This window comes from Podarcis liolepis (genome assembly GCF_965112155.1).
Source record: "Podarcis liolepis genome assembly, chromosome: 17".
Lineage (NCBI taxonomy): Eukaryota > Metazoa > Chordata > Lepidosauria > Squamata > Lacertidae > Podarcis > Podarcis liolepis.
In genome coordinates, this window is record NC_139571.1 from 5,840,395 (window position 1) to 5,853,709 (window position 13,315).

The following is a 13,315-nucleotide window of genomic DNA, read 5'->3' on the forward strand; positions in this document are numbered from 1 at the left end:
AGGACACAGGGCTCTGACACCACCTTGCCAGCTCTCTGCTCTTCAGTGTATTACAATTCACCCAACAGCACTGCACACAAGCTGGCTCCAGGTCCCTTTGGGGATTTGGTTAAAACAAGATATATGCTACTGCGATTAACAAAAGAGAAATTTATTCAGCAACAGCATCCCCTTGTTTTTATCAGAGCTGCTGACGAAAGCAGAAGCTGAAAAGTTTCTCTGCATAAGTAAGATTTATTAACTTCCACCCATTAATGCAACAGAGGAGATTAAATCAATGAACTGTTTTTTTTAAATAGTAATAATAATCAGTTGACAGCCCTGTAAGTTGTGCTAGCTATGGCTGGAAGTTCTGATCCATTTTAAATCCCACTTCCCCCCACAATCACGCCTCTGCCGAGAACCCACCAAAAAGACTACTCACAGTGCTGGGCATCTGTAGGCCTCCGTAGTTAAGGATTTCATCATTGTAGCTGGATTCCAGGCTGATGATCTCATCAATTACATCATCAATCTAATTTTTAAAAGGGAAGCAGATAACCCTGAGATAAGAGACCTTAATCAGAAGTCTTTAAAAAAAGCAAGGAGGGAGGGACAAACGAAAGATAATTGAGATAGAGTTTTACTCACCTCTTTCTCAGAGCTGGAGCCAATGTTCAGCATAGCCATGGGGCTATTAGGGGCACTACCAGGGCCCCCTGCCACTCCCGGCTGCTTGGCCAAACCATGTTGGGGCTCAGGAGCAGAGGCAGCCTGTGGGGAGCAGGTGGAGGCCCCCGGACTGGTCCCAGCTACAGCCTGCGTTGCTATCTTGCTGCCCATGGCAGTGGAGAGATACTGCTTCACCTGTTGCCTCTGTGCCTGTTGGATGTGATACTTGGTGGGGTTCTCCAGGTGGGTCTGGACCTGAGCTCAGAGGTGAGAAGAGAAGGGCCATTAGCCACAGGAAAAAGAACGCCAGCCAGCCAGAACTCAAGCGACTGAAGCCCAACCTCTGCACTTACGAGGGAGAAGGGTTCATTTCAAAGAATAAGGAGCAACTGCAGGGGCAGCCTATGTGCTTGCCAGATGTTTTGGACTATCCCTGCCTTAGAGCATGCTGCTGACTCTTCCATGGGACCCTTCTGCCCATCCCTTGAGCCAGGCTGAGCTCAAAGCGATGAGGAGAGTTATAGCCCAAAGCATTGCAAGGTGCACCATGTTGATAATGTAAAGGTAAAGGGTAAAGGGACCCTTAGGTCCAGTTGTGACCAACTCTGGGGTTGCGGCGCGTATCTCACTTTATTGGCCGAGGGAGCCGGCGTACAGCTTCCGGGTCATGTGGCCAGCATGACTAAGCCGCTTCTGGTGAAGCAGAGCAGTGCACGGAAACGCCATTTACCTTCCCGCTGGAGTGGTACCTATTTATCTACTTGTACTTTGATGTGCTTTCGAACTGCTACGTTGGCAGGAGCTGGGAGCGCTAACCCCAATGGTACCACAAGCACGCAGCAGAAAGACGTTTCAATGGTGACTTATGCCAGCCAGCTCAAGCTGTGTTTAGAGCCATCAACCATTTCATGGCCATCTTGCACTTTTCCCTGTTACAGTGCTGTAGCATCCCACCCCCCAAAGAAGGAAATGCCCCCACCACTAGGCCACCCAGCCCTCCTCCTGCCACACAGTCCCTCCGGGCAAGATCAGAGCCGACTGCCACCCCTCCTGGACTTCCTCTCTCCTTCTGACTCACCTTCAGTACCTCCACAGGAACCTGGGCAGGGGCAGGGCGGGCGAGGGGGCTCATGGAAATGGCGGGCGTGGAAGGTGCCGGGGGCGCCGGAGTGAACTGTGCCGCCTGCTGCTGCTCCCGGCGCTCCTGTTCTTGCGTCTGCGCCCGCATCAGCTGCTGCCGGAGAAGCACGCGGGACGACATGGCGGGACCCTGAGCTGGGGCACTCGGAGGGCTGCCGGAACAGAGGAAGGAGAGAGAGAAGATTCAGCAGCCATCAAGGAAATCTCACTACAGTCATACCTCAGGGTGAATATGCTTCGTGTTGAGCACGTTCGAATTGTGCTCCGCGGCAACCCGGAAGTAACGGAGCGCATTACTTCCGGGTTTCGCCGCTTGAGCATGCGCAGACACTCAAAATGACGTCACGGGCATGCGCAGAAGCGGCAAAAAGCGACGTGTGTGTACACAGACATGCCGCCGCTAGTTGTGTTTGCTTCTGGATGAGAACGGGGCTCCAGAACGGATCCCGTTCGCATCCCGAGGTACCACTGTACCAGGGTTCTGCACACTCCTATAATGAAACTACAGTCAGAGCGCACGCTACGTTTGCTTCATGTTACGTTCTTTCAGGTTACATCCCGCAGCGACCCGGAAGTACCGGAAAGGGTTACTTCCGGGTTTCTGCCGCTCACGCATGTGCAGAAGAACAAAATGACATCATGCGCATGGGCAGAAGCGGCAAATCGCAACCCACGCATGCGCGAACGCTCCACTGCGGGTTGCACTCTTTTCATGTTGCAACTGGGCCTCCGGAACGGATCCTGTTCGCAACCAGAGGTACCACTGTAGTGACAAGATTCCCTGCCCTAGACACAACCTGGATACAGAACACAACAGGCAGTCAAAAGCTATGTTACTACTATTTTAAAAAATATATAAAACTGGGAAGTCAGCCTCAGAGATGGAATAGAAATAAAAACCTACCGAACAGGAGAATTTAATGTTGAATGTCAATAGAATACTTAATGCTGAGATTCTAATCCATTTGAGCGTACATCTTTGTCAGACAACAGTTCCATGAGTTGGTAAAGTTCTTTTAAAAGAAAAAATTGTTTTCTACATTCGGAGTTCTGCACTGGGTTCGGTTAAAGGTTAAATATTTGTCCCTATCGCCATCCTGTGTCTCTAAGAAGTTGAAAAACATAAATGGAGGCCACAGGTAGGGGGAAGCTGATGTTACTGAATTTCATTTGGATAAACGTTAAATTATGCAAGCTTTCCTTTTTTTTAATATGGAACAAAAATACATTTTCCCTTCAAGTTCAGGCATGGGGAACCTGTAGCCCACCAGATTTGGCTGAACTGCAACTCCCATCAGCTCTAGAAATCATGGCAAATGGCCAGGGTTGATGGGAGTTGTAGTCCAGCAACTTTTGGAGGGTCACAAGTTCCCCACATCTGCTCATGATCTTTTTCACGAGGAACACGGAGGGTATAAGCAAGAGATTCAGGCCTGTAATAAAGTATCAGGTTCTTCAAAAACATTATCCCCAAAGCATGCCACTGCAGAACATTCCCACCATAGCTGGCAATATGTTCCTTTGCTGGACCTACTCTTCCAGCAGGAGCGGGAGACTGTTTTGGATATGGAGGAGAGTTTCTCCAGTGTGTAAAGGTAAAGGGTAAAGGGACCCCTGACAATTAAGTCCAGTCGCGAACGACTCTGGGTTGCAGCGCTCATCTCGCTTTACAGGCCCAGGGAGCTGGCGTTTGTCTGCTTCCACAGACAGTTTTTCCAGGTCATGTTGCCAGCATGACTAAGCCGCTTCTGGCGAAACCAGAGCAGCGCACGGAAACACCGTTTACCTTCCCGCCGGAGTGGTACCTATTTATCTACTTGTACTGTGTGCTTTTGAACTGCTAGGTTGGCAGGAGCTGGGACCAAACAACGTCGCGGGGATTTGAACCGCCGACCTTCCAATCGGCAAGCCCAAGCGGCACAGTGGTTTAACCCAGAGCGCCACCCACGTCCCATTTCTCCAGTGTGCAATGCCATTTAAAAACCATGTGAAGCATTGCTTCTCTGACCTGGGCAGTGCTGTTTCCCAAAGATTGTTCCCTACAGCGTCACCATGGAAATCGTTCTCCCAACCATCTGTCACACCTTGCAAATCCTCTCTCTCTCTGTGTCCTTGTTAATTGCTTGCAGGTAGCCTTGAAACCTGTCCTCTAGCACTGATGTCATGGGCAGAACTCAGCTCTCAGTTTAACTGGGCTCTCCCCTTCTTCCGCTTGCACAGAAGGAAGGACTGGAGGAGGGCAGTGTTGAATTCCACATTATCAATCAACACTGATTCCACTCTTTGGCAGGTTTTAAATAATTACATAAAATTCTTTAGATAAAGAATCTTATGTAAAATTGTAATATTTGCAAGAATATTATTTGTGTGAATGAATTTGTAAAACCATTTTTTAAAAAAATAAGAAAGGCTGATTCCAACTCTGCTCTGTTTCTTATGGCTTGCTCCTGTAGAGCTACTCTTCCAGTAAACGTCAAGGAAATACACAACTATTTGACTTTCCAGAGACCTGTATTGGGAAGGTTTCACTGTTCGACATTTATTGTGTTTTTAATATTTTGTTGGGAGCCGCCCAGAATGGCTGGGGCAACCCAAATCAGATGGGTGGCACATAAACAATAAAATTATTATTTTTTATTATTATAATTTCAGATTTCAACAAAGGCTAGAACCTCCAGATACTTTTTATATGCTCTGGCATTCCTTTATGACCTGTGTATCAAAACCATCATTTGAAGACAACCCTCGTCACAAGCGTGCTAGATTTGGAACAAGACTTGATGATCTGATAAAGTTGATAATCTTTACTTGAACTTCGTTATTTTAACTCGTGTACAACTACTCATTCTAAATGCCTATTTTATACTTTTGTTTTTCATCTTTTAATATGCCTGTTGTTATAAATGTTCTCTATCATACACATTATAAAATGAAATAATAAAACACTTTACAAAAAAATAAAATAAAATAAAATAAAGATCACAAAGTCTAATTTCTTTCCAGCCTACAAAATACCAAGGCCTGTCTTCATTTTTGTTTTTTAAAAAGAGGAGGTGGTAAGTAAGTTATGTGAGTGGAGACTGAACAAGTGCCAGGAGTTTCATTCTAGCTTTAAAAACTACACAGACAATTTATAAGAATGGGCTTTGTGTTATTGATTTTATTTATTTATTGGACTTATTACCTGCCCTTGAACCCAGAAGTTCCCGAGGCAGCTGACAACATTTTCATTACAAAAGCAACAAATCAAATAAAACATAGAAACTTGTAAAACCTGTCATGAACCCACAACCCAGCAGAAGGGACTATAAATCAGTTCTATAAATCAGTCACCTCCACAGACCCGAACGAAAAAGTACATCTTGACTTGATGGTGACCTACTGACATGGGGGACCACCATACGTCCAGTGGGAGAGAGTTCCACATCCAGAGTGCTGCAACAGAGACGGCCCTGAGCACAGAGGTTGATGAGGTCTGTTCAGCCCAGACACTGAGGTCCAGCTCCGAGGGCCTTCTGGCAGTTCCCTCACTGCGAGAAGTGAGGTTATAGGGAACCAGGCAGAGGGCCTTCTCGGTGGTGGCGCCTGCCCTGTGGAACAACCTCCCAGCAGATGTCAAGGGAATAAACAACTACCTGACTTTTAGAAGACACCTGAAGGCAGCCCTGCTTAGGGAAGTTTTAAATGTTTAACGTTGTATTTTAATATTCGGTTAGGAGCCACCCAGAGTGGCTGGGGGAACCCAGCCAGGTGGGCAGGATATAAATAAATTACTCTGAATTATTATTACAGTGGACGCTCGGGTTATGAACGTGATCCGTGCAGGATGCACATTCGCAACCTGCAGCATTTGCAACCCGCGTCTGCGCATGCGCAAAGCGCAATTCAGCGCTTCTGCGCATGTGTGACTGCTGAAAACCGGAAGTAACCCATTCTGGTACTTCCGGGTTTCGGCAGTCCGCAACCCGAAAAAACGCAACCTGAAGCGGTTGTAACCTGAGGTATGACTGTATATTATTATGAATAAGCAGGCCACCTTTGCATATGTAAATTAAACAAGTAATTGTGGGTGCCATTAAAGGATAGGACATTCCATTAACTATCCATACAGTAACAAAATAAATGAACAAGCTTGGCTGCTTTGATCATTGTGCTGGGAGTATGTTCTAATCCGTAACATGAGCAAAGTACAACATAACTGCAGCTGATCTGCAGATCATCCGACTAAAACATCCAGAAATGCAGGATGAGGTTGCTGCCGTGGGATCCTTAAAATCAGAGCTTCAAGAAAGAGGAAAAGGGGCTGGGGGAGAGAGGGAGGAACATTTTCAGGCCCCCTTGGATGAGAGGAAGAAATTCAAAGATATGTGGTCAATTTCTGCTTAATAATTAGCCACAAGAACGGCAGATCCCTGTGATTAAGGGCCTATCTCCACTCACCGGTCATAGTCCTTTAACTGCAGCCCCCAACCCTTCTCCTCCAACACACCTAATCTCCCTGCATTGTTCTCCTTCCCTGCTCTGCAACCAATAACTCCGAATCTCTCTCTCTCTTTAAGCAGCCCTTGCCTACATCCTGCAAGGAAGAGGTTGTAAAAAAATGGTCTACTGGTAAAAACACACACACACACACACACACACACAAACCACTATGCCAGTTGAAAAACTGCGGCATACGCTCACCCTTGTTGTAAACAAAATATGCCCTTTTCCCCTTATGGGGAATCCAAGAGCCTGTATAGAGTCCTTACATGGGTTCCCTATTGGTAGGAGAAAATAACAGAGGCCAACCAGAGAATATTGAGAAGCAAAGCAGCTAGTAAGCCTGATCTTTACTGATCTGTTGCAACAGGGTGCTCCCCTCACACGCAGGAAAGGAGGAGGACCCAGAACCAAGGTGTGTCCGCCCTTATATAGACATTTTAAATTCCTTTTCCTGGAGCTCAAGACCACCCCTCCATACATCATACATACATCACAGAAGGGCTGTAACCCGAGACCACCCCCCACAAACATCATACCTACAACACAGAAAAGGTGGTCTACAACAGAAATTTGAATGTTGCTATTTTTCTTGTCTCCCTGGTTATCTGATAATGCCTTACCTGATTGCCTTTCCTGGAAGTATTTTCCTGGTAGTCTGTCACCCTTTGAAATGGTGATTACTAAATTCCTGTAACAAGGAAGGTTTTTTTTTACCTCCTCCCTCCTTGCAGAGAAACATTTGGTCAGCTTGGGAGTCAAAATGGTTTCAGGACTGTCTTCCTGTGCTGCTTCAGATATGTGGTTTATATTTATTTTATGTACGTGTTTGCTTGGTACATTTATGAACATTTAATATGGGTAAAGAACTTCTGTTCTTAACCTGAAACTGTTCTTAACATGACGCACCACTTTAGCTAATGGGGCCGCCGCACCGCCACCGCACAATTTCTGTTCTCATCCTGAAGATTTCTCTTGCAAGGTCAAGGAAAACAGAAAAGCCTCCCCACTGTCTTTTCATTCACAAACCCTGTCTTAAGGGTATGTTTGTGTATGAATAGGGTGAGCCTGTGACCTGGCTCAGGAACTAAGTATTTATCATTACAAAAGACTGGCCAGGCTCCCCAGAGTATCCAATCAAGTAAGCATTACCAGGTAACCTGCCAGACAGGAGGTAAACAACGCACTCAGTTTTCTGTTGTAGACCACCCTTTCTGTGATGTAGGTATGATGTGTCTGCGGGGTGGTCTTGAGCTACACCTCTTCTGTGATGTACGTATGATGTTTCTGGGGGTGGTCTTGGACTCCAGGGCTGGCAATTTAAAATGTCTATATAAGGGCGGGCACACCTTGGTTCAGGGTCCTCCTCCTTCTCCTGCGTGTGAGGGGAGCCCCCTGTTGCAACAGCTTTAATAAAGATCAGGCTTACTAGCTGCTTTGCTTCTCAATATTCTCTGGTTGGTCTCTGTTCTTTTCTCCGACTGATAGAGAACCTGCAAAGGACTCTATAAGGGCTCTTGTGTCCCCCATAAGGGAATAAGGGCAGATTTTCGTTTATTACACTAGGAAGCTAGACTGTTGGTCCACCTAGCTCACTGTTGTCTGCACTGACTGCAAACAGCTTTCAAGGGTTTCAGACATGACTTTACCTACTCCTAGCTCCACCTGGAGATGCCAGGGACTGATGTGGGAAATTGCGCATGCAAAACTGATGCTCTACCTCTGAGCCAGCTGCAGATCTTGTGCTCTGAGGAATTGGCTGCAGGAGACAGCAAAGGGTTGGCAGAGAAGGGGAATTTCCCCCGTCTTGTTTGCTTCCCTCCCCACTGTTTGCATTGCATCAGACGGCTGCCTGCCTCACCAAGTCCAAAGGTGAACATGGGTCAGAGAACAACAGCCAGCTTCTACAGTCAGTGCCTACCAAACCCAGTCCAATTGACAGGCAATCCCCGACTTTTGCTGATGCACACATGGGAAACTCCATGCAAAATGGTCACCACCTTTAAAAAACCCCAGAAGCCTTCCTTTGGGAATTATAGGGACAGAACTACCCAAACTGTACAGAAATATATTCATGTATGCGACTACAGCGGCAAGAATGCTACTTGCCCAAAAAATGGAAAGAAGAAGTCCTAGTGCAAGAAGAATGGATACAAAAACTTATGGAATACGCAGAAATGGCAAAACTTACCGGAAAAATAAGAAATCAAGATAACAAACTTTTTATAAAAGAATGGAAATATTTATATTTACAAATAAACTGTAAACAGATAAGAACATTGGCAGGATTGTTGCAACAACCTGCAGTTTTATAAGAGTATATATTTCAAGGAGATGACTAAATGAGTAAATTAAGTTAATTTGGAATATGCAGAAAATATAAAAAATAAATTTAAAGAACTGAGGGAGAGGGGAAAGGAAGTCGAGTTTTGAAATGGTAAAATGACTGTAAAATTATTGAAATGTATAAAAAAGAAAATAAATAATAATACCGTAGTAGTAGTAGTAATAATTAATAATAATAATAATAATAATAATAATAATAATAATAATAATAATAATAGAATGGTCGCTGCCTGTACACCATGCTCAGTGAGACGTTTGTACAGAGAGACTCATAAAGGAACAGAGGACATGGGGGCAGGATAGGAACCTCAGGGACAAAGTATAAGTCCATAATGCCAGGCCACCAAGAGAAAAGGGTTCCCTCATGTGTGCAAGGAAACATCCGGGTTACAAATCCCTCACAACTGTTCCCAAGAACCATTTGGGTCCTTTATGAAAATCCAGTGTTTACCACGCTACACTGGAGAAAATGCCCAAGCAGTCTGAATTTAACTTCTGTTTCAAATAAGGAAGCTTCCTTCTAGGTCTCCTGAGCAAGGACCAAAAAAATATAGCTGTGTCGGCAGAAGTCTCGGCCATTTCCTAAACATGTGCATGCCCCTATACAGTGGCACCTTGGTTCTCAAACGCCTTGGTTCTCAAACACCTTGGTTCTCAAACACCAAAAACCTGGAAGTAAGTGTTCCAGTTTTCGACCATTTTTCGGAAGCCAAATGCGGCTGTCAGCTATTGTTTCCAGGGCACCTGCACCAATCAGAAGCTGCGCCTTGGTTTTCGAACATTTTGGAAGTCAAACAGACTTCCAGAACGGATTAAGCTTGGAGTTTTTGTTTTTGATATTTAATTTGAGCTTTTGTGGCTTTTTTGGTTAATTTGTTTTTGTGACTGTGTGGAACCCAGTCCAGCTACTGATGGATTGATTTTGTGGCTGTGGAAATGGATAAAAGCCCCCTATCCAAACAATGACTATCATCAGTGCAGGTAAGGGGGAAAAAATTATTTTTTATCATCTACAATACCACCTTATTTATTTTATAGTACAGTACATTGATTACTGCTTTCATTTTATGGATCAATGGTCTCGTTAGATAGTAAAATTCAAGTTAAATTGCTGTTTTTAGGGATTGTTGTTTTTAAAGTCTGGAGCGGATTAATCTGTTTTGCATTGCTTTCTCTGGGAAAGCGCGCCTTGGTTCTGGAACGCTTTGGTTTTGGAACGGATTAAGTTTGAGAACCAAGGCACCACCATATTAGAATCTTCAACAAGGGCAGCAATTCTGTCCGGAGACGTGGGCAAGAAACCATAGCTTAGCCTGACCTGACGTCATCTTGCCTCTTTTCCTCTCCCTAGGAGGCTGAAGTCGTTATACGAGGCACCATGCTGCTCTAAGGATCATCAATGCAAAAATAATGGAGGCACCTACACATCCTTTTGCCCCAGGGAGGGGTAGCAGAAGCACCGCAAGGATCCAAACGTGAGAAAACCTGGGAAAGGGTGGTCCGTCTTTGTTTCCCTTATTCAGTTGCGCAACAGCAGCAAATCAAGCAAATCATCCACTGACCTCAAGGTGATCTTGGGGTATTCGGAAAGCCTTCCCCTTCTCTCCCCGCCACAGCCCAGAGGGCCTACCCTCAAGCTTACAAGGCGGTTCAAAGATGGCTGCCCTCTGGCTCCTTACCTGACTCCAATGGGCTGGCTCTTCAGTTCGTAGAAGTTGTCACTGCTCAGCGAGAGGATATTCTCCAGGTCAATGTCAGCCACAATCCCAGACTCTGGAAGGAGGGAGTTGAAGCTGTTGGAAGAAAAATACAAAGGACACGGGGTCAGAAAGGCGAGTTCTCTTTGAACTGCAAGGGCCGTTATCTCAGACAACAGGCTGAGACACAGACCCAACTCAGCCTCTCTCCATAGGAGCAGAAAACATGCATTTAACCAGCTTTGTTGAGGAGGCAAGCTGTGCCCTTTTCTGGAGACATCTGACTTGTCCAGGGCCGTTCACAATCTTCACAGTGGACTCCTGAAACATGCTCTACACGGGACTGATGTGAAGAAACCTTCCTAACATTCAACAGGTGCAGAAATGCCACCACTGGACCAGGTCAGTCAGAGCATATTATTCCAGTCTTGTCCAATCTTGCACTGACTGACTATTCATTTCCAGGTTTAAGTTAGGACACTGTTTGTATCTGGAAAGCTGCATCTTAAAAGTACATTAGGGACGGACTTCTCTTAATATGCTCATCCCACTCACACCCACCTTGTGTCAGGCTCCCCAGAGTATCCAATCAAGTAAGCATTAACAGGTAACCTGCCAGACAGGAGGTAAACAACGCACTCAGATTTCTGTTGTAGACCGCCCTGTGTTTCTCTGTTCTCTGTGTTTCTCACTGATGGAAGTACAGAAGATACCCAGAAAGAGCAGGGGCGCAGAGTCATAGTATCATAGAATTACAGAGTTGGAAGGGACCAGGGGTCATCTAGTCCAACCCCCAGCAATGCAGGGTCTTTTCAGTTGTGGCTTCAGACAGAGAGTGTTTTTAGATGCCCTGGCAAACATGGCTTTTTAAAGACCTCTCTACTGCTGCTGCAATGGACCTATGTCTGCCTGCTGCATTTATTATTTTGATGGATTGTGCCTTTTGATTTGCTGCACTCTCGCTGTTTGTTTTGAGAACTGTTGTTCAAATTGTTCATCTTCAGTCTTGGGAGCAAACGTAGATCTTCTGAGGAAGAAAGCCAGAATTCTTGTAGCAACAACTGTTCATGTAGCAGACGGGTGTTCTCCCAAACTGGTGCACCAAAGACGTTCTGGACTACCACTCCCATCATCCCTGATCCTTGGCCTTGCCTGCTGGGTCTGATGGGAGTTGTAGTCCAAAACAAATGGAATGCACCGGGGGTTGGGGAAAAGGCTATTGTAAGTATACCAAGACTTGCAGTTTCTCTCAACTTCCTTGATGCCATCTTTTACTGCATGTCGCCCACCACAGTCGGCAGCGTAAGCTCAGGTTCCTCCTTTTCCTTCCTTAAATCTCTGTAGAGTAAGCTTAGTCCTGTTTCACACAGCAAGGCTGAACCAATGGGAATGTGGAATGCCCACACCTAAGTCTGTGTGGCATACGACAGCAGCCACAATGGGACACTGGCACAGAGATCACCTCCCAAAACCGACTTCGTTGCAATTTATCAAGATGAGGCCGGAGCAGACGGGGGAGCAGCGATGCCAGGGCTGTGTGGGCATAACAGAAAGAGTGGAATGGCTGCGTCAGTGTGTTCATACGGCCACAGCCCCACGGCTACCTGCCCTGCCCAGTGACGTTGGCGTTGGGAAGGTATCTCCACAAGCTTTGCCCCACCACCCAGGCCTCTCCCGGTGCTGTGGGGATTAGAATGCTGAATGAGGACTTGGGAGGCCCAGGTTCAAATTCACACTCGGCTGTGAAGCTCACCAAAACAGAAAGGCTTTGGTGTGCCAAGTATCAGGAAGCGAAAGAGAATTTCACAACTACGGACTGCACAGAATGTCATAATAAAAAGAAAGTAGCAGTATTGGGGCTGAACTTGGGGGAAAGGAGTGAGAATCCCACCCACAGAACTAAGAAACATGGGGTTGTTGTGTTTGCAAACCCAGATATAGGGTTAGACCTGGCCTCTCCCAGCCACCTTGTCCCATCTTCCTAACAGGTCTGCTTTTCTTCTACTCTAGCAGGGTAACAGCTCCCCTAAAAAATACCAGTGGTGTATTTTAACATTAAAAATTATCCACAGTGTTTGCAGCAATAACCTCTGGCCTTTTAATAAAGGACATTTCAGGTGTTCAAAAGAACATCCATGTACAGTACCTGAATCCTCGCAACAACCCTACAGTGTTGGTCAGTAGTAAAGACCATAAAGAAGGCTGATCGACAAAGAATTTATGCTTTTGAATTCTGGTGCTGGAGGAGACTCTGGAAAGTCCCATGGACTGCAAGAAGATCAAACCTCTCCATTCTTAAGGAAATCAGCCCTGAGTGCTCACTGGAAGGACAGATCCTGAAGCTGAGGCTCCAATACTTTGGCCACCTCATGAGAAGAGAAGACTCCCTGGAAAAGACCCTGATGCTGGGAAAGATGGAGGGCACAAGGAGAAGGGGACGACAGAGGACGAGATGGTGGGACAGTGTTCTCGAAGCTACCAGGATGAGTTTGACGAAACTGCGGGAGGCAGTGGAAGACAGGAGTGCCTGGCGTGCTCTGGTCCAGGGGGTCACGAAGAGGCGGACACGACTAAACAACAACAACAACCATCCCTACATTTGAGTGGTGACCTGGAGGTGGAGCTGTCTGCCTCAAGCCAGCATCTTGTTCTCACAAATGTCACCCAGACGCCCCTGAGAAGGCTGTAAGCAGGACCTGAGCTCAACAACATTTGTGATTCCTGGCAGCTGGTATTCAGAGACAGACTGCCTTCAACAGTGAGGACGGAACATAGCCATTATTCATGGCTAATAGCCATTGATAGCATTCTCCTTCATAGAACCACAGAACTGTAGAGTTCTGTTCAGTAGAGTAACTTTACAGTTACAGAACTGTAAAGCTTCTAGCTTAAAGCTTTGGAGTTTCTGGCAAAGGGTAAGATTTCAACCAGGGACTTCTTGGTTCTGCCTTATCATCCCTCGGCCTCTAGGTTCCTACTCCTTGTGGGATGAATGTACA

At 46.0% G+C, this 13,315-nt stretch overlaps 2 protein-coding genes across 4 annotated transcripts in view; one reads left to right on the top strand and one right to left on the bottom strand.

Moving 5' to 3' along the window:
* LOC310696923 (uncharacterized protein) overlaps window positions 1–13,315 on the top strand; it is a 164,588-nt gene that overhangs the window by 74,906 nt on the left and 76,367 nt on the right. The window lies entirely within an intron of this gene.
* The window catches only part of TFE3 (transcription factor binding to IGHM enhancer 3), a 36,024-nt gene that overhangs the window by 9,285 nt on the left and 13,424 nt on the right, over window positions 1–13,315 (bottom strand). For all 3 annotated transcript variants that reach the window (XM_083483081.1, XM_083483082.1, XM_083483083.1), the window contains exons 2-5: window positions 10,299–10,412; window positions 1,730–1,943; window positions 631–906; window positions 425–514 (exon numbers count right to left, since the gene is read on the bottom strand). In XM_083483081.1, coding sequence (XP_083339207.1) covers window positions 425–514; window positions 631–906; window positions 1,730–1,943; window positions 10,299–10,412 — 694 coding nt within the window. The remainder of the gene's footprint in view (window positions 1–424; window positions 515–630; window positions 907–1,729; window positions 1,944–10,298; window positions 10,413–13,315) is intronic.